The following is a 24,475-nucleotide window of genomic DNA, read 5'->3' as shown; positions in this document are numbered from 1 at the left end:
AGTGGAGGAGTTCTTAGAGGGATCACACGAACCACTTCCGGATGGGTCACCATGCCCCGGAACACCCCTGATTGGTCAAATCCCCACTCCAGGTAGGCCTATGGGGGCGAAACCCCTCCTGATTGGTAGAGGGCAGTGGGAGGAGTTCTTAGAGGGGTCACATGACACCCTTGGCTTCCGGTTATGTGTCCTCCTTGACCCCAGAAGTCATATTCCCCATGGGTGGGACTTCCAGTGACAGGTGGTCGGGGCTTAAGGGGTCAAGGGGCAGGGTTTAAGTGGCCAAGGAGAAGGGTTAGGGTTTGATTGATGGTAGGTCCCTTATACTATTTCCGATTTCCATACTACTGAATCCCACCCTGCCAGCATGCCCATTAACAGAAGGGGCCCACTAATTCCACCATCTAGCTAGCAACCAGTGGGCCTTGTAAGCATGGGCCAAAGTGGCTGAGAACAAGTGCTTGTTGTCCTGGGACACAGAGACTGATAATAAGAGACTCTCCTTGGGGTATGACGTTTAACCCCAGATTCCAAGATGAAAGCGGGGCCTGGGGCTTCAATGAGACTGATGGTGTGACTAGCCGGGAGTGTGATGAACAGGCTGTGATCTGCCCTCACATCCCAGAGACGCTGGTTGTGGTGCCCCCGAGCCCACAGGGCGGGTCCCTTGTTCCCCTTAACCCTCTTCCATTTTTCCTTGTTTTCCTTACAGTTGCTGTTCAATAAATTGTATTTGGTTTGAACTTAATGTGCTGATCAGGGGTAGGGAAGCGGCCGGTGGAGAAAGAGAACCCCGGAGTGGGGCCATCCCCGAGCATGCAAGAATCTCCACTTTCATTTAAAAAATAGTAAATGTCTAGCCCGTCATGCTTCAAAATGGGACCCCCCAATGGTTCAAAAAGTATAAGGCAAATCAAAAGAATCCCCCAGATAATTTTAAAATCTCATGATTCGGGAGGCCTGACTTGTTTGAATGTATTGGGTCGGCAGTACTTGCCGATATCTGCGGGGTATGGAAGCACTTATCTTTACAGCTAAGCAACTAATTCCAGGGGAATAATTTAAGCTGTGAACCCATCCCATTGCCTCTTCACAAATTCTCCCTAAAAAGCTTCCAGGGCACTCAAATTTATCCCTATTTCAAAAATAGTCGCGGGGGGAGTTCAATGAATAATTCTGCTTCAGGAATCAGTTTGCTTGTTAAAATGCACAGTGTGTGGATTGGACACTCAGGTCATATGACTTCACTTCTGTTCCCTGATCGGATGAGCAGAACTCCAAGAAATCTGATTGCTAGCGTGAATGCTCTCCTTTCCTTCTTCAGAATTTATTTGCAGGGAATGTAATGTTCTATCGAGGAGAGAGTGTGTTCCAATGGGCAGAGCACTGGCTAGGCAGTCAGGAAACCTCAGTGCAGTCGCAGTTCTGCTATTGACCTGTTGCATGAGCCTGGATGAGTTGCTTCTCTGTACCTCAGTTTCCTCATGTGTTTAATAGTCTACTAACCCGTATTGTCCTTTGGAAGGTGCTTTCATAGATTCCAAGGCCGGAATGCTGCTGTATCACACAGGCCAGTAAACTTCCCCAAAATAATTCCTAGAGCAGCTCTTTTAGACAAACATCCCATCTTGATTTAAAAGTGGTCAGTGATGGAGAATCCACTACAATCATTGGTAAATTGTTCCAATGATTAATTACTCTCACCAATATAAATGTATGCCTTATTTCACACGGGCTCTCTTCAAGATGGTTTCTCTCAGCCACAGTCTCCCAGCAAAGTGGTGCCTGGCTCCCCCCTTGCTCAGGCTCTCTTCCAGGGGCCCAAAGGTGCTGGTGGTTTTGTTTTCTTAGGTGAAAGAATGTGGGGTTGTCTGCCCCTTTCTTTTCTAGCCCCTTGAGTCTTGGATGCTGATTCTTCTAAAGCAGTGGTTGTCAACCAGGGGCACGGGGTCCACAACTCCTGTCAATATTTGCCTAGTTTTACAGCAGGCTACATAACAAGCACTAGCGAAATAAGTACAGGTTAACATTTCATACAGGCAAAAGGAGAAAGTCAGCAATTTGTCAGTAAGAGTGTGCTGTGACACATCTGTATTTTAGATCTGATTTTGTAAACTAGTAGTTTCTGAGTGAGGTGAAACTTGGGGGTACACAAGACAAATCAGACTCCTGAAAGGGGCACAGTAGACTGAAAAGGTTGAGAGCCACTGTTCTAAAGGATCCCCTCAAAGCCAAGTTTATCCAAGCTGTGAGGAAGGTGACCTGAAGTCTGGTGGTGAAGGCTCCGTGTGTAACCCACACACCTCCTGGGTGTGGGGTCCTGTCCCTTCTAGTGGCACCAAGACCACTTAATGAGAAAGGGCTAAAATGAGTCTGCGCTGCAGCCTTTTAGCTCATGCAGTAGAGACTCATGCAGTAAGTTCCAGAGGCCCTAGATTCAATCCCGCTCACCAACAACAGGGGTCTGTCAATGTTACAAGTCGGGGCTCATCTGGGATTTCAACCGGGAAGTCTCTGAGCTCAGGATGTGCTTCCTCAGCGAGGGGAAGTATGTAACCCACACACCTCCCGGGTGTGGTGTTCTGTCCTCTCTAGTGGCACTGAGACCATTTAGAGACAGTTAAATGAGTCTGCCCTACAGCCCTAGCTAGCAGCCAGTTGGCTCTTAGCTCATGCAGTAGAGGATTATGCACTAAGCTCCAGAAGTGCCAGTTTTGATCCTGCTTGCTAGCAACCCAAGTCTCTCAACATTATATGTGCTCTCCCTCTCCCTCCATTTGTGTTTGCTGAAATGTAAATTGCTCTGTTCATTACCATCTCCTTCCCCTGCTATCTTGATGACCCTGTTTGCTGCTTATATAAACCCCCATTCCTTTGTTTAGGACAGACCTCTTTAACAGCATTTGCCTAGGAGGGGCTGTCAGGTTTTCACAAGTACTGTCGTACAGGGGGAACTCATAACCCACCATGTAATGTTGCATCATGATCTTATTGACCAGAGAGTTGTTAGTTTTCAAATGGTACCTCCAGGGATTTCCCTACACTCCCCCTGAATTTCCCCAACACCTCCCCCCCACCAGTTTTGTGAACTAGTTACATGCCAAACCTGGAGGCTGAACTTTGCGACTTTGTCCTCACCCACAACTATTTCACATTTGTGGACAATATACCTTCAAGTCAGTGGCCCTGCTGTGGGGAGCCGCATGGCACCATAGTATGCGAAACATTTTTATGGCTGTTTTAGAACAACACTTCCTTAGCTCTCATCCCCTAACGCCCCTACTCTCCTTGAGCTACACTGATGACACCTTCATCATCTGAACCTATGGAAAAGAAGCCCTTGAGGAATTCCACCATGATTTCAACCATTTCCATCCCACCAGCAACCTCAGCCTAGACCAATCCACACAAGCGCTCCATTTCCTTGGCACTACTGTGCTAATAAGCAATGGTCACATAAACACCAGCCTATATCGGAAACCTACTGACCGCTATACTTACCTACATGCCTCCAGCTTCCATCCAGGACACACCACACGATCCATTGAGCTATCTTGATTATCACTACAAAAGTTTGTTTTTTTTCTCCTGCTGATAATAGCTCATCTTAATTAATTAACCTCTTTGAGTTGCTTGGGCAACTCCCACCTTTTCATGTTCTCTGTATGTGTATATATCTCCGCACTATAAGTTCCATTCTATGTATCCGATGAAGTGGGCCCACGAAAGATTATGCTCAAATACATTTGTTAGTCTCTAAGGTGTCACAAGTACTCCTGTTCTTTTTGCGGATACAGACTAATACGGCTCCTACACTGAAACCTGCCAATTTAGTGACTGTTTGGAAATTTGAATTGAAATTGAAACATTAATACATACTTTAAAAGCATATACAATGTATGATAAAATATGTGTTTCTGAAAGTATAATAGATATGAAAAGTATGAACCTAGACTAGCTTCCTTATACAGCTATTGTTTTTTATGATAATGCCAGTGCATTCATTTCCATGATGTTGGCCAACCTAATAATTTCAAATGATGATTTGTAAGCAAAGTCTCAATGAGCTCTCCCTGACAACTAATGATGAGCTGGAGGCTGCAGGGAAAGGCATCACGACCAAAATGTATTTACATTCACACCTAATCTACCTAGGTATCCAGCAAACAGAGCTGTGTTGCCCAAGTGATAGATTTTGGCTGGGGTTGGGTTACAAATCACTTGAATGCGGGGGGTGGGGTTGGGAATGAAATGTTGTTGTTCTTATTGTATGAGTAAAAGGCAGTAGAACTGTATTAGCCTGTGCTGATTGAGGGCATCAAAAGAGAGGGTGGGGACCTGTCCCTCTCCACTGTTTAAAGACAGAGCTGATTAGGCTCCACAGATAGTCTTTTGTTCTGTTAAGTGACCACTGCAGCTGAAATCACTGATAATCAGCTCTACGTGCTTAGTCGTGCTGTGGGGACAGTGTTCCTGTGGGGACAGTGTTTTTGTGTAAAAGACAGCCCAGACAGCACTAGCAGCGAGGTTCCCCCACGGAGAGTTCAGCTGAAATCACTGAGAGCGGGTGGAACCTCAAGAGACCAACTCGCAGAGGTCACAGTGGCAGGTGGCAGCAGAAGGTGACTGCGCAGGGCCATTGGCAACAGAGTGGTGGAGTGAATGAAGAGCCATGGCCAGAGAGAACAGTGAGCAGCTGGAGGAACGAGCAAGGTGCCTTCTTGCCCCCCACCTGGGAGGTGGACTCACGTGAAAGCACCTCCGACGGCTTAAATAAGGGGCACGTTAAATAAACATTTGTTTGTTGGACTATATTTTAGTGACTTTGCTCCAGAATGCTAGATTTGTGACTGGGAATGGAAACATATATAAATATGTTTCCTAGTAGGCCAAGATTTTTAAAATGCAGTATTTGCCAAGGTTGTTATCTCACATTGTTGCTATCTTGAGAGGTCATGATGTTGGGGAGTTTCTGTACTAAACATTTGTATTCTTATAATTAATTTTTACATAAGAATGGTCATACTGGGTCAGACCAATGGTCCATATAGCCCAGTCTCCTGTCTTCCGACAGTGGTCAAGACCAGGTGCGTCAGAGGGAATGAACAGAACAGGGAATCATCAAGTGATCCATCCCCTGTTCCCCATTCCCAGCTTCTGGCAAACAGGCTAGGGACACTCAGAGCATGGTTTGTTAGTCTCCAAGGTGCCACGAGTACTCCTGTTCTTTTTAAAAAAGCAAACAGAATGTTAGGAATCATTGACTGCCGCTGCCCATTGAGTGGATGTTTTCAGAGGACTATCCACAATGACTCCAAGATCTCTTTCTTGAGTGTTAACAGCTAATTTAGACACCACCATTTTGTATGTATAGTTGAGATTGTTTTCCAATGTGCATCATTTTGCATTGATCAACATTGAATTTCATCTGCCACTTTTGTTGCCCAGTCACCCAGTTTTGTGAGATCCCTTTGTAACGCTTCCCAGTCTGCCTGGGACTTAACTACCTTGAATAGTTTTGTATCATCTGCAAATTTTGCCACCTCAAATGTTTACCCATTTTTCCAGATCATTTATGAGTATGTTGAGCAGTAATGGTCCCAGTACCGACCCCTCAGGGATACCACTATTTCTCTCTCTACATTCTGAAAACCGATAATTTATTCCTACCCTTTGTTTTCCATCTTTCAACCAGTTCCTGATCCTTCAGAGGACTTCCCTCTTATCCCATGATAGCTTACTTTTCAAAAGTCTATTTAAATTAAATACATTTTTTTAAAAAAAATGTATATGTTTTTAGAAATGTAGACGTGTTATATGTTTTGGTGTAACTTGCATTATCCTTAGGTTAAATTTGCATCATCCTAACAAAATATTTACTTTATTTATATCTCTTTTATATATCTCATCGGTCCTGACACCCCCGCCCTGTAAATTCAAACACCTCCCCTAATTTCAAATCCTGGGGAAACCATTGGGTACCTCACAAGGCATATTTTGTACAAAGATTATTACCATCGCATGTAGGGTGTGACTAGAGGGCTGCTTTGGGTCACACATGCTCAGTAGGGCATCTCCAAGTGTGGAGGGCCAATTCCTATCCCAAATTTTAAAAAACGGGGTACCAAAGTGTTCCGCCAGTTCAGCCAGCCCCAGAGAGAGACAGCCATATCGGAAGGGCGCTGAAGATCTCTGCCCTGAGGGCTGATGTTCACAGGCCTGCTTTGGCTACCTGCAGCAAGCAGATAACTGCCAGGAGAAGGATCCCAGCCCATTCAAAGAACAGGGTGCTTGCTGCTTGGTCAGCTCAAGAGGACATGAGGACATAAATGCCAAATGAGCAGCGCATGCTTTCAATGCGTAGGATTAGTGACCCGTGTACCTTTCAGTACTGAAGCCTAATTTTGGCAATTAATTGATCTTTGATTATTAGCAGGTAAATAGGCCCAATGGTCTGGGATGGGATGTTAGATGGGGTGGGATCTGAGTTACTACAGAGAATCCTTTCCTGGGTGTCTGGCTGGTGAGTCTTGCCCACATGCTCAGGGTTTAGCTGATCGCCATATTTGGCATCGGGAAGGAATTTTCTTCCAGGGCAGATTGGCAGAGGCCCTGGAGGTTTTTCACCTTCCTCTGCAACATGGGACATGGGTCACTTGCTGGAGAATTCTCTGCACCTTGAAGTTTTAAACCATAAGTTGAGGACTTCAGCAGCTCAGACATAGGTCAGGGGTTTGTTACAGGAATGGGAGGGTGAGATTCTGTGGCCTGCGTTGGGCAGGATGTCAGACTAGAAGATCAGAATGGTCCCTTCTGACCTTAAAGTCTATGAGTCTGTGTCCCCCTCTAGTGGCACCCAGCCTAGCTAGAGATTGATGAGTCTGCTACAGCCTTAGCTAAGAGCCACGTGGCTTTTAGCTCATGAAGTAGAGGCACCTATACTGAGCTTCACAGATCCCATGTTCAATCCTGCTGACGACTGTGGTCTGTTGGAGTTACATGTTGGCCGTGAGACCCAGCCCAGCAATGTTAAACCCAGGCTTACAATGCAGGGGGGTTACTAGAGCACAGACTGAGGACCTCACAAGGCATATTTTGTACAAAGATTATTACCATCGCATGTAGGGTGTGACTAGAGGGCTGCTTTGGGTCACACATGCTCAGAAGGGCATCTCCAAGGGTGGAGGGCCAATTCCACTCCCAAATTTTAAAAAAAGGGGGTGCCAACCTGTTCCGCCAGTTCAGCCAGCCCCAGAGAGAGACAGCCGTATCGGAAGGGCGCTGAAGATCTCTGCCCTGAGGGCTGATGTTCGCAGACCTGCTTTGGCTACCTGCAGCAAGCAGATAACTGCCAGGAGAAGGATCCCAGCCTATGCAAAGAACAGGGTGCTTGCTGCTTGGTCAGCTCAGGAGGGCGTGAGGACATAAATGCCAAATGAGCAGCGCATGCTTTCAATGCATAGGATTAGTGACCCGTGTACCTTTCTGTACTGAAGAAATCTGTATGTTAGATTCTGTTATTTTTCTTTGACCGCTATGTGCTGTATTGCTGTAATGATAAGAGCATGTTTCGATTTATGAGGCGACTTAGTTAACCCACAGATTGTTGTCTTATCAACAGAAGAATTTTTTTGTTTAGTCTGAGCAGCTTTACTACACTGTGGTGTCTTTCCTCCAAATCGAAGCAACTCAGGGTACTGGCATCCGCACCTGTCCCAATTTGCATATTTGTGGTGTTCTCCACAGGTGGGAGTTCTGCTGTCGGAACAGACTGAACCTGCTCACTGTCCCTGCAATACAATGGAATTATTACGGGTACGGGTGTAATCAAAGTTTGGTGGGTTACACTCAGGCCGGGCCCTTGTCTCCGGCTCTTTAACGGAGCCCTGACTCTGCTCTCCCAGGAGCCCCTCTCTGCCTGAACACAGGTTGCTCTTACAGGCCCAGCTCACTAGGTGACATCTACCCTGTCTTTCCATCCAGACTGCATGGAAGCCTGGAGAACTGAGCGGCATTATGACATCACAGGTATCAAGGAGACTGAGCAGCTGTAACATAAGAACGTCCACACTGGGTCAGGCCAAAGGTCCATCTAGCCCAGTATCCGGCCTTCCGACAATGGCCAATGCCAGGTGTTTCAGAGGGAATGAACAGACCTCCTTTTAAAGTGCTTTGAGAGCTACTGGTTGAAGATGTTAATAAGAGGTAGGGATGGGGGAGGTGGCTCAGTACAGGAGCTGGAGAGAACTCTGCAGAGCCTGGGATGGGGGAAGAGTCTGTGGAGCGGTGAGCCTGGGGATGGCCTAGTCTGAGACTGGCTGAGGGAAGATATGACCTAGAGAGGGAGTAGAGCTGAACTGCTTGCTTCAGCATCCCTGGATTGGAACCCAGAATACAGGGGCAGCCTGGCTTTCCCTGCCAGCCACCAAGGCTGGAAAGCCGCCTGATAGAAGGGTTGGAAGGACCCCTGAGGCCGGAGTCAGGCCAAAGCCCTGGCATAAGGCCACTGGAGTACTGCTGTGTGGGAGTCTGTTACCCAGGAAGGGGTTGGGAAACAAGTCACCCCAATAACCCCTGCACTCCGGTGACTAATGCCAGTAATTACAGCCGAAGAGAGACCTGCCCGGATGTCATTCTGTGTGAAACCACCAGGGAAATGGCTTTCGAGCACTGACATGAGGGACAGGTGACATTCACCCTCATGTGGATGGCCTGTCCAAGGCCTCCATAGCACAGCCCCATGGCCGGGGATTATGGGGGGGGAGAGGTTCAAGTGGAGGGACCATGCAATGCGGTCTTTAGAGCTCCAGGTGTTATGCAGCGTCTTCAGTGCCACCTGGAAACCTACAGGCATCTGCTGCTGCCTGGTGTGATTGCTCCTGCTTGGAGCTCCACTCAGTAAAGAGATTTAGTTTTTGAGTAGTCTTGCAATGTAATCCCATGCGATGAATCCATGTGCTATATGGCATGCTTACTCCATGAATCAGACACCCTCTGTCCCTATGGTGGCAGGGACGTGAAGTCTGGTGCTTCCGCTCTGCAGCCACGGGCCTGTGTCACCTGAACATAAGAACATAAGAATGGCCATACTGGGTCAGACCAAAGGTCCATCCAGCCCAGTATCCTGTCTGCCGACAGTGGCCAATGCCTGGGGCCACAGAGGGAGTGAACCTAACAGGCAATGATCAAGTGATCTCTCTCCTGCCATCCATCTCCATCCTCTGACAAACAGAGGCTAGGGACACCATTCCTTACCCCATCCTGGCTAATAGCCATTAATGGACTTAACCTCCATGAATTTATCCAGTTCTTTTTTAAACCTTATTATAGTCCTAGCCTTCACAACCTCCTCAGGCAAGAAGTTCCACAAGCTGACTGTGCGCTGTATGAAGAAAAACTTGCTTTTATTTGTTTTAAACTCTCTGCCCATTAATTTCATTTGGTGGTCCCTAGTTCTTGTATTATGGGAATAAGTAAATAACTTTTCCTTATCTACTTTCTCCACATCACTCATCATTTTATAGACCTCTATGATATCCCCCCTTAGTCTCCTCTTTTCCAAACTGAAAAGTACTAGCCCCTTTAATCTCTCTTCATATGGGACCCATTCCAAAACCCTAATCATTTTAGTTTCCCTTCTCTGAACCTTTTCTAGTGCCAGTATATCTTTTTAGAGATGAGGAGACCACATCTGTACGCAGTATTCGAGATGTGGGCGTACCATCGATTTATATAAGGGCAATAATATATTCTCAGTCTTATTCTCTATCCCCCTTTTAATGATTCCTAACATCTTGTTTGCTTTTTTTGATTGTTGCTGCACGCTGCGCGGATGTCTTCAGAGTACTATCCACGATGACTCCAAGATCTCTTTCCTGATTCGTTGTAGCTAAATTAGCCCCCATCATATTGTATGTGTAGTTAGGGTTATTTTTTCTAATGTGCATTACTTTACATTTATCCACATTAAATGTCATTTGCCATTTTGTTGCCCAATCACTTAGTTTTGTGAAATCTTTTTGAAGTTCTTCACAGTCTGCTTTGGTCTTAACTCTCTTGAGCAGTTTAGTAACTATTTTGAGCTAAAGGACGAACCTGCCAAGCTAACTGCAGGTACGTCTACACTGTACATTAAGCCCGGGCTCTGACTCAGGTTTGAGCCCAAGCCCCACTTCCATCCATGCACAAATGAGTCCGACTCGGGTCAGCAAACACGCAGGGCCTGGGTCTTAGGACCCTGCAAATGGGGGTTCAGGGTCAGATCCTGAGTTCTGCTGGGACTTGGGTCTAAGCCCTGTCATTTTGCAGTGTGGATGCAGCTCAAGCCACAGAACTGAGTCAGAAGGTCTGTGTAGTGTAATATGGATGTGTTAGTATAACACTGACAGACCCCAATTGTCAGTGGGCAGGATCCAACCTGGGACCTCTGAAGCTTAGCCTAGGAGGCTGGCGTTTAGGTCATGCAGTAGAGGCTCATACACTCAGCTTCAGAGGTCCGAGATTCAATGCTGCCTGCCAATAACTGGGCTTTATTGGCCCTAGAACCAGGGGCTTATCTGGGATATCAGATGTGAAGTATCCAAAGCTCGGGAGACGCTTCCTCAGCTAGGGGAAGTATGTAACCTATGCTTGCTTGGTGTGGAGCTCTGGAATATTGTGTGCAATTCTGGTCTGCCATGTTTAAGAAGGACGAATTCAAACTGGAACAGGTACAGAGAAGGGCTCCTAGGATGAACCGAGGAATGGAAAACCTGTCTTATGAGGGGAGACTCGAAGAGCTTGGCTTATTTAGCCTAACCAAAAGAAGGCTGAGGGGAGATGTGACTGCTCTCTATAAATATATCAGAGGGATAAATACCAGGGAGGGAGAGGAATTATTTAAGCTCATTACCAATGTGGACACAAGAACAAATGGATATTAACTGGCCATCAGGAAGTTTAGACTTGAAATTAAATCTAGGTTTCTAACCATCAGAGGAGTGAAGTTCTGGAACAGCCTCCCAAGTGGAGCAGTGGGGGCAAGAAACCTAACTGGCTTCAAGACTGAGCTGGATAAATTTATCTAGGGGATGGTATCATGGGCTAGCCTAATTTTGGCAAATCATTGATCTTTTATTATTAGCAGGTAAATAGGCCCAATGGTCTGGGATGGGATGTTAGATGGGCTGGGATCTGAGTTACTACAGAGAATTCTTTCCTGGGTGTCTGGCTGGTGAGTCTTGTCCACATGTTTAGTCTGAGCAGCTTTACTACACTGTGGTGTACACTGTGGTGTCTTTCCTCCAAATCGGAGCAACTCTGGGTACTGGCATCCGCACCTGTCCCAATTTGCATATTTGTGGTGTTCTCCACAGGTGGGAGTTTCGCTGTCAGAATTGACTGAACCTGCTCACTGTCCCTGCAATACAATGAAATTATTACGGGTACGGGTGTAATCAAAGTTTGGAGGGTTGCACTCAGGCCGGGCCCTTGTCTCCGGCTCTTTAACGGAGCCCTGACTCTGCTCTCCCTGGAGCCCCTCTCTGCCTCAACACAGGTTGCTCTTACAGGCCCAGCTCACTAGGTGGCATCTACCCTGTCTTTCCATCCAGACTCCAAGGAAGACTGAAGAACTGAGCGGGATTATGACATCACAGGTATCAAGGAGGCTGAACAGCTGTAATGTAAGAACAGCCACTGTGGGTCAGAGCAAAGGTCCATCTAGTATCCGGTCTTCCGACAGTGGCTAATGCCATGTGTTTCAGAGGGAATGAACAGAACAGGCAATCATCAAGTGATCCATCCCCTACTGTCCATTCCCATTTTCTGGCAAACAGAACCTAAGGACACTCAGAGCATGGTGTGGCAACCCTGCCCATCTTGGCTAATAGCCATCGATGGACCTATCTTTCATGAAATGATCTAGTTCTTTTTTGAACCCTCTTATAGTCTTGGCCTTCCCAACATCCTCTGGCAAAGAGTTCCCTGGCTTGACTGTGCATTGTGTGAAGAAATACTGCCTTTTGTTTCTTTTCGACCTGCTGCCTATTCATTTCATGTGGTGACCCCTACTTCTTCTGTTCTGAGAAGGAGTAAATAACACTTCCTTATTTACTTTTTCCACACCGATCATGATTTTATAGACCTCTATCATATCCCCTGTAACTGTCTTTTCTAAGATGAAGAGTCCCGGTCTTATTAATCTCTCCTCCTATGCAAGCTGTTCCATACCCCTCCTCATTTCTGTTGTCCTTTTCTAAACCTTTTCCAATTCCAAGAGATCTTTTTTGAGATGGGGAGACCACATCTGCATGCACTATTCCTACCCTTTGTTTCCTATGGTTTAGCCAGTTACTGATCCATGAGAGGACCCTTCCTCTTCTCCCATGACAGCTTACTTTGCTTAAGAGCCTTTGCTGAGGGACCTTGTCAAAGGCTTTCTGGACATCCCAGTATGTCAATGCACTGCAAGGCCTTCAATGACTTTTAAACTTTCCCATGGGGACATCCGAGACACGGTCCAGTGAACTTGTGTTCAGGCCTAACAAGAACTCAGATGCAACCTGCTGTGAGAAACTTGTTTTAACAAGGATGCCCCTGTGCCAGCACAGGCCACAGGTCAAAATGTGTAACTTCAATCCCAATGGTATTGGAAGAGCCCAAAATAACCAATACAGGAATGTACTGACTATGACCCCTTACTTCAAATGCACCGTGGCCTAGTGGATAGAGCACGAGCTAGAACTCAGAAGACTGAAGTGCTAGTCCTGACTCTGCTACTGTCTTGCTGGGTGACCTTGGGCAAGTCACTACTCTGCTCTGTGCCTCAGTTTCCCATCTCAAAAAGGGGGCTAATGCTACAGACCTCCTTTGCAAAGTGCTTTGAGATCTACTGATTGAAGATGTTAGATAAGAGGTAGGGCTCTTTATTATCTTATGATATAGGGTGCTTTTCTTAAAGCACCCACTGCTGGAGTCAAGTGATTTATTTGAGAATCTCTGCTCTTTATTTTATTTTATTTGTTAGCCAATTTTAATCCCCCGTGGTTGCAAAGAGAAGCTGGAGAACGTGAATTGAGTGCACCCTAGCGGCTCAGACACCGGAAGGCAAATGAAGAGTTCCCCAGATGAATGTTTTTTGAAGATCTCATTATTTGGAAGCCAATCTCATGATTTTGGTGGGACCCAGCTCAAGGGTTTGGAATGCTTGGGCTGCCGATACCGTGAACGTTTTTGTGCCCTCGTAGCACTAGATAATCACTTCAGGGCTGCTTCTCACTTCAGGCTGGGAGATTCTGCCTCAGTCACAGGGGTTTTAGGAGTTCCCCCAAGTAGGGAAAAAGTGTCCCTTGCCTAGGGGCTTGAGAGTCATAGAGCTCGGAAAAGACCCAGGGTTTTCCTGGGAAACCTGATGCCCTCTCTCCTGCCTTATTCTGAGCTCAGCAGCTCAGCCCCCTTGGGCGATTGCCCCATCCTATCTCCTGATCTATGTACAGCATTGACACCTCACAGGCTAGAGGGAGATTACAGGAGAGCAGCCTCATTGTGACCTAGAGACGACATCAGCGCCTGCCTGATGCCAGAGCAGCAACCTGCCCTCAGGTGTAGCCTGGCTACTTGGTGCTGCTTTGAGCGTATCTGTGATTCTTAGTGCCTGAGCCCGGCAAAATGAGATCACTCCTCCTCTTTCTCAACTCTGCCTCCTGCCTAAGGATCCTGCTGCTCTTTCTTGTGTATTATGCTGTGATCAGGCTTGCCAGATCTGAGGTAAGTGAGACTCCTTGAGAGATGGAAAGGCTGGATTGATGCCAGCTGAATGCAGGAACCAAACAGAAGTAGTTTTCAATCAGCAGGCTCGGATCATCTCCACCCAAGAGTCCTCAAAGAGCTGGCTCAGGAGGTTATTGGCCCACGGACATTAATTTTTTAACCAATGTTGGGTTCCTGAGGGAATTCCAGAAGGCTGGAAGTGTGCTAATGTTTTGTCAATATTCAAAAAGGTTCAGGAGGTTGACCCAGCTTCTTATAGGCCACTTAGCCTGAAATAATGGACAAACTGATATGGGATTCAATCAATAAAGAATTAAAGGACGGGAATATATTCAAAGCAGGTTAACAATGTTTCATGGAAAATGGGCCATGTCAAACATAGATGTGACAAACTTAGACTTTTGGAAGGTGCTGTTTTTCACAGATTCCAAGGCAAGATGGGCCCATTGTGATCTTCTGGTCTGACCCTCCTGTCTAGCACAAGACAAAGAACTTCCCCACCGTCATGCCTAGTGCATACCTTGAATTAAAATGTCCAATTTTGATTTAAAAAATTGCCAGTGATGGAGAATCAGTCCACCATGACCTTGGTAAATTGTTCCACTGGTTAATTCCTCTCACTGTTAAAAATGGACGCTTTCTGTCTAGTCTGAATGTGTCTAGTTTCAACTTCCAGCCATTGGACCATGTGAGACCTTTCTCTGCTAGATTGAAGAGCCCATTTGTCATTATTTCTTCCCCATGTAGGTATTTATAGACTTTTCCTCAAACCACCCTTAACCTCTTTAAGCGACATTGACTGAGCTCCTAAAGTCTATCACTATAAAGCAAATTTTCTAATCCTTTAATCATTCTTATGGCTCTTCTCTAAACCTTCTGCAATTTATCAACATCCTTCCTGAATGTTAGACACCAGAACTGGACACAGGATTGCAGCAGTGGTTGCACCAGTGCCAAATACAGAGGTAAAATAACCTCTTTCCTCCAACTTGAGATTCCCCTGTTTAGGCATCCAGGAACCGCAGGACATTTGGATTAAAAATTAGCACTATGCAATATCAATGGAGCACAGGTTAAAGGGATTGAGAACAGGCTAATGGCTAACTGATAGATCTCAAAAAGTAATTGTCAAAGGGCTCATCGAATGTGGGTGTTTCTAATGGGGCTTTGCAGGGATCAGTACTAGGTCTGATGCTATTCAATATTTTTCAATGACTTGGAAGTAAATACAAAATTGATGCTGATAAAAATGAGCTGATGACATGGAGATTGACAGAATGGCAAATAACGATGAGGACAGGGCAGTCATGCAGAGAGTTCTGGAGAGTTTGTTTGGCAAATGGGGCCCATTCAAACAAAATGCATTTTCACACAGCCCAACACAGAGTTATACATCTGGGAACAAGGAGGGCCTATTCAGCTTTGGATTTAACGATCTTTAGCTTTGTATCATCTGCAAATCTGGCCACTTCACTGTTTCCCCCCTTTTCTAGATCATTTATGAAGATGTTGAAGAACTCTGGTCCCAGTACAGGTCCTTGGGGGACCTTGCTATTTATCTCTCTTCATAAACTCACCATTTATTCCTACCTTTGGTTTCCTATCTTTAAATCAGTTAGTGGTCCATGTGAAGACCTTCCCTCTTACCCCATGACAACTTACTTTGCTTAAGAACCTTTGATGAGGGATCTTGTTAAAGGCTTTCTGAAAGTTCAGGTACACTCTATCCACCGGATCGCCCTTGTCCACATGCTTCTTCACCCCTGTGACATTACGCCCCATATTCTTCATAGAAATATTGTTCTAGGAATATGGCATAACTACGGTATGTTTTATGCAAGATGGGTCATGTGAGATATCCTTGGAAAGGTTCTGATTTACTGAATGGGTTTATCCTATTTGGATGGAGGTATCATTTCTGTATCTGAAGTTAGGAATATGGGCTCTGTATCAATTACAGAAGTGCTTGCACCAGGGGAATGCCCCCAAAGAGTAGGCAATCAGCCTGGATGGGCCATTAGGAAGGACAATAGGACATGGAAGATGCTAATCTTCCTCCTTCCTGAGAAGTTTCCTGGGATGCTGCTTTGACACTGCAGGGTCATGTGATCATGTCACCTCATAGAATTATAGATTCCATAGAATATCAGGGTTGGAAGGGACCTCAGGAGGTATCTAGTCCAAGCCCCTGCTCAAAGCAGGACTAATTCCCAACTAAATCATCCCAGCCAGGGCTTTGTCAAGCCTGCCCTTAAAAACCTCTAAGGAAGGAGATTCCACCACCTCCCTAGGGAACCCATTCCAGTGCTTCACCACCCTCCGAGTGAAAAAGTTGCTTCTAATATCCAACCTAGACCTTCCCCACTTCAACTTGAGACCATTACTACTTCCTCTTTCATTTGCTACCACTCAGAACCGTCTAGATCCATCCTCTTGGGAACCCCCTTTCAGGTAGTTGAAAGCAGCTATCAAATCCCCCCTCATTCTTCTCTTCTGCAGACTAAACAATCCCAGTTCCCTCAGATGGACATCATTTTGGACTGGTGGTATTTTTCCACTAGGATGGAGGGGTAGGGGTGGTGTCAAACTGGGAGACAAAGGATTCCTGTCATAGCCAAGTCCTATTGAAGGCTTGGAAGTGAGTTAATCTAGGTTCTTCTCCACCACCTCCCTGCCCCAAAAGGAAGCCTGCTGAAAACATCTGGAGAACTAAAGGAACTAAACTGTGGGGGAGGAGGGAAGGGGCTGAGCCCAAGCGAGAAAGATCTAGCCTGTGAAAGGAATACCTGGCTAGTTAAGCTGCAAGCAGTGCAGTTTACCTTCAAGAAACTTTGCAGCTCTCAGGCAAGTGGACTGAGCTCATGCCCCACTGCTGTTGTTGTGTTTTGGTGTAAAACAGCTGCCGTTTGAGGATGCTCTAGGGGTTATATCAGCACTTGCTTGGGAGGATTTGCATGATCCATTCATGGCTTCACCACTCAGGAGTAACATCGCTATCCCAAATGGCTGCAGAGAAAACCCCAATATCATGCACTCCCTGAATATGTATCTAGGAAACATTGTTGTCCAGATGTCGGATTTCTCCCCCAGGGTCTGAATTCCGTGCATGGTATCTGGGGTTAGTTGCATACTCTGCAATCCTAAAACCTGCAGAGTTTGATCATCTCTGCAGGAGAGAGAACTATGCAGGCTCTCTCCTTCAATGCTTATAAACTCTGCAGGCTCCTGGTACCAGCAATCCCTGTTTCTCCAACCCCTGGAGTGTTGCAGTGACCCCTGTTATGGGTTGTGCTTTGTGCCCTATATTGGCTGCATCATAGGAAAGCACAATGCCTACCCATGATGCCTCAGAGTGCAATACTCTGCCAGAAGGAAAAATTTCCCTCTGGCCCCACATGGCAATCACCGCTGGCTCATTGTTCTCCCAGGTTTATTGAGGAGTTCTCTTCTAACCCTGCTGCTTTCTCTGTGTGTGGCAGGCTTCTCCGAGGAAGAGGAGGCCCAGAAAGACAAAAAAGAAAGCGAAAGGTAAGCAGCCCCTCACCCCACAGCTGCGGTGGCAGACTCAGGCCCCATGCAAAGCAGAGAAATAGGGTCTATTCCCCCACCTGCCTCCCCTCTTCCTGCGAAGGCACAGTCGTGCCCAGAGCCGTGCGGTGGCACTGGCTGGGGCTCCATTCACAGGCTGCCTCTGAAATCTGGGGCAGAGGGTGCCCAAGCAGCTCAATGTCTCCTTTATGTCTCACTTCTGGCAGCTTTTGGACGCTGTGTGCAAGAGTTGGAGGAGGCTGGTGCATCCCCAGAGACGTGGTAAGCAATGCCCCCCTCCATAAATCTGCAGTGGGTCAGTCCCCTCCTTTAGCGTCATGCAATTCATCCCCACCAAGGGGCAGTAGCCCGAGTAATCCCTCCCCTGCCCCGACCTATGTACCACGCAGGCAACTCTTCTCCTTTAGACTCCTGCAATTCATTCCCACCCTGCAGAAGTTGCCATCTCTAATCCACCCCCACGCCTTGTACAATGGGTCATTCCCTTCTTCAAGCGTCATACGGCTCCTTTAACCTGGGGCAGTGGGAGGGAGGGGTAGATTGTGTCAACTGGACTGGACCATCCTCTCCTGCCAAGAGCGGGAGAAAATGTTTTCTGGGAGCAGCCCCATGCACCCCGGGGAGGTGAGGTGGAGAGGTCAGGAGGAAGGCTGGCCTTTCTGGTACGGTGAGTAGGGGATTCAGGAGCACTTGGGTAATGGCCCCTCCTCCAGTCCCCCAGCATAGGTTCCACGGAGGATTTGAATCCTGGAGCTAAAGAAGTAGCTGCATAGTTGGTAGCTAGAGTAGGCTGTTATCCTACATGTTGATTAGCTTCTGTGGAAGGGACATGACACACATGCAGCCAGCAGGATAGACACTCACCTCCTCAGCACTAGACAGGGATCACCTAACAATCCAGCTAACCCCAAAAAAGAACATCCAAGGCCCAGGTATTGCAGGGGAGGAGGCTGCCTCAGTGGAGAAGGGGACAGGGAGCCTTTCAGTGCCGCACCTCTGGGTAAAAAAGGGCCTGCGGGCAGGGCCTGCATTCAGCTATCTGCTCTCTCTGTTCCACAGCTGCCCTGTGCCCCTGGAGAAGCTCCCCTTGGCTCAGCGCCTCAGGCTCGTTGAGAGGAGGGTACAGGACGTGGCCAGACACCTCGATGCAGTTCTGATACCGTAAGGCAACTGAGCGGGGGCACCAGACTGGGGGCTGGGTGGGAGGGGATAATGAAAATAGAGAGGAGGAAGCAGGGAAAACCAGACACTCCAGCATCCTAAAATAACAGCTGAGATACCAGTGAAAGTGAGGTGAGGGATTATCAGAAATTAAATGCAGAGACTACAAGTTGGGGTTGTGAGTAGGATCAAATCCCTCTGTACGGCAATATCTGCCAGCAGGCGACTGACTAGAACCTGCCCGTGCTGTGTTTGAAAGAAAAAGCAATCCAATGACACGCTGTGAGGGGGTGTCCACCCCACATAGGACTGGAAGGGGCTCAGGTGGCCAGGCAGGCCCATTAACTCCACAGGGTGCACCTGGAGGAAGAGCCAGGGAGCAGGGAATTGATTGCAAGCAGGCTCAGCTGGGCAGGAATAGGCGGGGCCGATAAAGCCAGCAAGCTGGCAAGAGACAGGGGCTGCGGCTGGGAAAGGGCAGCCCCTCCCTGGGAAGAGGGGGGAGTGTTTGGAGCTGGTGCACCCAGAGCAAGGAGGGGAACCAGGAGTAGTGGGAAGCAGTCCAGGCTGGGAGAGGAAAGCCCAGAAATGCTGGGTTGAGGGTCCCTGGCCTGGAGCCCGGTGTGAAGTGTGGGCCCAGGTTGCCCTACCAGCCACCGAGGGCACGGCCCAGACCGGCGGGGTAGTGAACAGGAGGACTGTCTGGGTCACTGTGGGAGTGACAGGCAATTGAAGGACTGTACCCTGGAAGAGGGGGAAACGCTGAGTGGCCTAGCCAAGAAGGGGACACTGCAGTTCCTGGAATGAGAGAGAGATGATGTGACCACATGCGACAATTGGAAGGGGCCATTGACCTCGAGAGCTAATCCCCAGAGTAGGCTCCAGACAAACAGTGAGTGGGGCACCCTGTGATACACCCCAAACATGAGTCATCAGCTGGGTTCAAACCCAGGACTTTCAGGACCGTAGCACAGTCCCCCACCACCAGAGAAACTCCATTAGGTTGTTAGCCTCTAGTGTATCAGCCATTAGAAGAGGACAGTTTTCCAGTGGGTTAGAATGTAAGAACATAAGAACAGGCAGACTGGGTCAGACCAAAGGTTCATCTAGCCCAGTATCCTGTCTTCCAAAACTGGCCAATGCCAGTGCAGCAGAGGGAATGACCAGAAGAGGGAATCATCAAATGATCCGTCCCCTGTCGCCCATTCCCAGCTTCAGACAAACAGAGACTAGAGACACCATCCCTGCCCATCCTAGCTAATAGCCATTGATGAATTTATCCAGTTCCTTTTATAGTTTATAGTCTTGGCCTTCACAACCTCCTCTGGCGAGGGTTACACACACATGCTCACGTCTTCCTCACCCAAAGCAATTGTTGTTAGCTAATCTTTCTATTAAAATAACACTAGGTCCCCAGTCATGCTGAAGGCCCCATTGTGCTAGGTGCTGCACATGTGCGTGTGACGAAGGGGTTATCGTTCTAGATAAAATGAGTGCCGGCTCCCCCTCTCAGTCCTTCGTTACCCAGCTGATGTCCTTGTGTCAGGCTGTGGTGTGCAATGCATGCCTAGGCACTGCCCCATTGCACTACTGTTGGAAGGCTGTGCCCAAGCCCTGCCTTTGCTCAGCAGGGCCATGTCCCATCTGTCCCTGTCTGCTCTCTCCCACAGGCCGAGTGTGGCGACATCTGCCACGATGAGCCAGTTCTCCTACTCGTCTAGGGAATCCACCACCTCTGCCCTCTGGAGTCCCAGCTCTTTTTCCCTGAGAGAAGTCGCCATCATTCAGTCGAAGCCCCTCTGCCACACAGGGGAGATCATGCCCTTCACGAGCTGGGAAGGATCCACTCATCCCATCCAAGCCCAGCCTCTCCCCAGGCCTCCTGCCCACAGCAGACGAGACCAGGGAGAGCAGACCATGGGTCTGGACCAGACTTCAGTCCATAGCTCAGACTTCAACATCCGGCAGAAGCATCTGCAGAGGCGACTGGGGGATCCACAAACCCCCATCCCGGGGGAGCCATTGCTGGGTAAGCAGGACACCAAGCAGCAATTGGAAGTAGACCCAGATCCGTCCAAATGTGGATTTCCAGCAAAGGTCCCGGAGCCCTTCAGATCCAACACCAGCCCTCAGCGTGCACAGGAGATCCAGGAGCCATGTGTCTGCCCCCGGGGACCCCTGCCCCAAAAGGCCCACAGGATCATGGCATCTTCTGATGCCATCCTGGCCAGGCTTGTGCCCACAGCGGTGGTCAAGCTGCAGGATCACGTGGCTCAGAAATGCTGGCAGATCCAAACGAAGGCCTTTCCTAAGATGGTGCGAGAGTCGCACAGAGATGCTCCCCTCCGGAGAGAGACTGCCCTGCCTGGGCCACTCCACCCCCCTAGGGAGCCAGGCAAGCACAGGACAGCGGCATTCCCAACGATGGGACAACAGCCTGCCCACCCCATCGAACTCCACATAAGGCATCAGCATCCGGTCATGCAGAGGGGGCTGCTCACCCTGGACAGAGAGCCCCTGGCAAAGCTGCCTCACACCGTCCCAGCCAGGGGAGCCCGTGTGGAGTTCAGTGAGATGGAGACCGATTTCCTGCAGACGGGGAGGCGAAGCACAAGCTCCTCTTCTTCCACACGTCCTCCAACGCCAGTGGAAGATATCACCCTGGAGACGGGCAGGAATGATGGCGCGGCAGGAAAGCAGACTAACCCACAGCGCTGCACTCTGCCAGCAGGGGTGGGTCTGACATTGCCACCTCCAGGAACCACAGTAGCAGAGAAGACACTCACAGCAACACTCCAAATGTATAGGAGCGAGTTGAGAAAGCCCCTTACCAGTGTGAGCGGCACCAAAGGGACTGAAGAGAAGCTGGAGCTGCACATGGAGAGGAAGGTTCTCTTGGGAGAAGGCTCCTGCCTGCGGCCAGGGGCACAAGCAGGTGAGAGCAGGGCAGATCCTCCCAGGACCCAATGGCACCAGGTTGCCCCAGAGGCACCAGGCTCTGAGCAGCTAACAAGATCCACCCTTGACTCTCTCCTTGCTGGGCAGGCTGCACACGACCTGCAGATCAAGCAGCTGACGGAAATGTTGAGCAGCTCCCGCCCCTTGGCGGGCCAGGTCTCAGTTTGCCAGCAGTGCCGCAAGGCATATCCAGGAAAGAGGAAGGGTGAGAAAACTCCAAAGGAGACATCTGCTGAGCTGCATGGTGTTCGAGACATGATGCACTCACGTGGGTTCAATGGAACTGTGAATTCAAAGCTCTCCAGGGACCAGCCACCAATCAGAGTCTGCGAGAAGTGTGGTAAGCATCGACAAAAGAGACCAGCTGGCTCTGCAGGTGCTGACTTGCCGGGAAGATCCCATGGAATTCCACAGCGATGGACTCCAGGAGACTTCTCAGCATCATCCAACCGCAATAAGATGCCAGTGCTGTGGCTCCTTCCAGCAGACAAGAGCAAGTCGCAGGATGGAATGGGGAAATGGGCTCCCCGCAAGCAACCAAAGATGGTGTCCGTTGCAACGAGTACAACAGGGCTTTCGCAAGCTGGGGAGAAAGCAAGTTGGAGTCCTGACGGTTCTCCCTCAAAGTCACCAAAGGCCTCCAGAGCTAGGACACCATCCCCTTCAAGGAGCAAAGTTCTCCAAAAGATGTTCATGTGCCTGAAGCAAACCTTCAGCAAGCTGCAACACAAAGAGAAGTCCCGAATGTCCAAGGACCCTCGATCCAGAACACCTGACACTAAATTTACAAAGCCACCCTTTTGGAAGGCAAGGGCCTCCAAGGGTGTCCGGTTTCCATACTACTGAATCTCACACTGCCAGCATGCCCACTACCAGAAAAGGCCCACGAATTCCAACCTCTCCCTATCATCCAGTGGGCCCGGTAAGCATGGGCTAAAGTGGCTGAGAAGAATGGCTTGTTGTCCTGGGACACAGAGACTGATATATAAGTGTCTCTCCTTGGGGTATGACATTTAAACCGAGATTCCAAGATGAAGGGGGGCCTGGGAGCTTGGATGAGATTGAGCGTGTGGCTAGCTCACTGGATTTATTACTTTACTTCATTCGGTTCAAGAATCAATCCTTCCTTCAAGAAGAGCTGACACTAAATTTACAAAGCCACCCTTTTGGAAGGCAAGGGCCTCAAAGTGTGTCCAGTAGTACTATTAGGGCCCTACCATCAATCAAACACAAACCGGCCCTTTGACTCCTAAAACCCCGCCCCTTGACCCCTTTAACCCCGCCCACCTATCACCAGAAGTCCCACCCACAGGGTATTACTTCCAGGGTCAAGGAGGACACATGACCGGAAGCAAAGTATGTCATGTGACCCCTCTAAGAACTCCTCCCACTGCCCTCTACCAATCAGGAGAGGTTTCGCCCTCATAGGCCTACCCGGAGAGGGGATTTGACCAATCAGGGGTGTTCCAGGGTGGGGTAACCCATCCGGATGTGGCTCGTGTGACCCCTCTAAGAACTCCTCCCACTGCACTCTACCAATCGCGATGGGTTTCGGCCGCATAGGACCAACCTGAGAGCAGATTTGACCAATCGGTGGTGTTCCGGGACGGGGTGACCTGTCCAGATGAGGGTCGTGTGACCCTTCTAAGAACTCCTCCCAGCACCCTCTGCCAGTCAGAGCGCAACACTATCACCCCATAAGTCCCAGCACCAGGGCAGAAGAGGCCATCTTTTACCAAGGACGCGTGCTTTAGAAATCGTGGAAGCATGGACTCCTTCACCACCCCGTGAGTACTTTGGACTTTGTGTTAGCCCCGAGGGCCTTTGGACTTGTGTGGAGAAAGCGCTACATGAGCGACAGTTCCCACAAGGGACCTTTGACTCAGCCATTGATGGATACGCTGGAAGCCGAAACCCAAACTCTCGTGAGGCACACCGATGAGTGTGATGGCCTCTCATTTTCCACCCCCCTAGAGGTGGAAGGTGAACGCAGATCAGGGGAATCATCGGAGGACAAGGTGAACGGAAAAGACATTGCTCAGGTAAATGAATGATTAAGAAGTGATTGTTGATGATGGGGTGTAATGGGGTTAGGATCCGGGGGGTGGGGTGGGTTGTGTATATTTAAAAACAAGGAGTGGGAACTTACACTGTTTCTTTTCTGAAAATCTCTCCACAGCTTGACGATGCCTTTCTAGAGGACCCAGAGGCCCTGGACAGCATTGCATCAAGCAGCGAAGATGAACCGGGCTCTCCTTGCTTTTGCTCAATGCCGGTACAAATTGTTGAAGAGGACTCCAAGGATGACGGCTATGAGGAGTTTAGGAGACTTGGCATGGAACTAACTGAGCCAAGGCCACGTCGTGAGCGTAAAGAAGTCATGCGGACTATTGTACGCGTTGCTGTTTATGCTGTCCTTAATCAGTGCCTTAGGGAAAAGCTTTTTGAAGATTGTGAGGGCTGTGTGATAGATGCGCCAGCCCAACGGCACCATGACTGTGTGACTTGGACTTCAGTAGATCTAAACTTCAAGCCCCGGCGCCTGTGTGCTGAGTTATGTTTGGAAAGCTTATTAAACACTGTTCTTGCCATAGGTTACGCTCCACAATGTCTGTGCCTACCCAAGAACATTTAGCGTAAGGGGTGACCTTGATAAATGCTGTGCAATTTAGTGCAGACCCTGGCCGTGTTTTAAAGAAAATGACCAAACCGGAAGATGCCTGTGTCGCATTCTTGACTTGAACTGGGACCGTATAGAATATGATTGCAACCAAGGTCCTGTAGTGGCACCAAATCTTTTGTAAAGGGGGTCATATAAGGGGTCTAAGACCAGGTTATGGGTTGCTGGTTATGATTATGCTGTCTGTATCAATGTGTCATTTTGTAGTTGAAGTTATGAATATTGGCTCTATCCTGTCTGTATCTCAAACTTATGCTATGCTTCTGGGTGACATCCCAGACGAGTTGGTGTTAGCTCTGCCTAGCCTGCTTGATGGCCCATTAAGGACCATCAGCTACACAATTGACCCATTGAGAGAAGGCAGATGCACCTTGTAAG

The 24,475-nt window shown here is 48.6% G+C and overlaps 1 protein-coding gene across 3 annotated transcripts in view; it reads left to right on the top strand.

Moving 5' to 3' along the window:
* The window catches only part of LOC120397910, a 47,124-nt gene extending 22,853 nt beyond the window's left edge, over positions 1 to 24,271 (top strand). Inside the window, exons 1-5 of one of the 3 annotated variants that reach the window (XR_005594083.1) lie at positions 13,573 to 13,746; positions 17,229 to 17,277; positions 17,505 to 18,459; positions 20,130 to 23,459; positions 23,597 to 24,271. Coding sequence is in view for 1 of the 3 variants with exons in the window: in XM_039524607.1 (XP_039380541.1) it covers positions 20,130 to 22,263 (2,134 nt within the window). In the remaining 2 variants the exon portion in view is untranslated. Of the gene's footprint in view, positions 1 to 13,572; positions 13,747 to 17,228; positions 17,278 to 17,504; positions 18,460 to 20,129; positions 23,491 to 23,596 lie in introns of those variants that run through there. The other 2 variants (XR_005594082.1, XM_039524607.1) reach the window with 2 other exon arrangements.
* Positions 24,272 to 24,475: the final 204 nt, after the last annotated feature.

Source organism: Mauremys reevesii, linkage group 2 (genome assembly GCF_016161935.1).
Source record: "Mauremys reevesii isolate NIE-2019 linkage group 2, ASM1616193v1, whole genome shotgun sequence".
NCBI lineage: Eukaryota > Metazoa > Chordata > Testudines > Geoemydidae > Mauremys > Mauremys reevesii.
The sequence above is the reverse complement of the archived record's forward strand: the minus strand, read 5'-3'. Positions and strand labels throughout refer to the sequence as shown.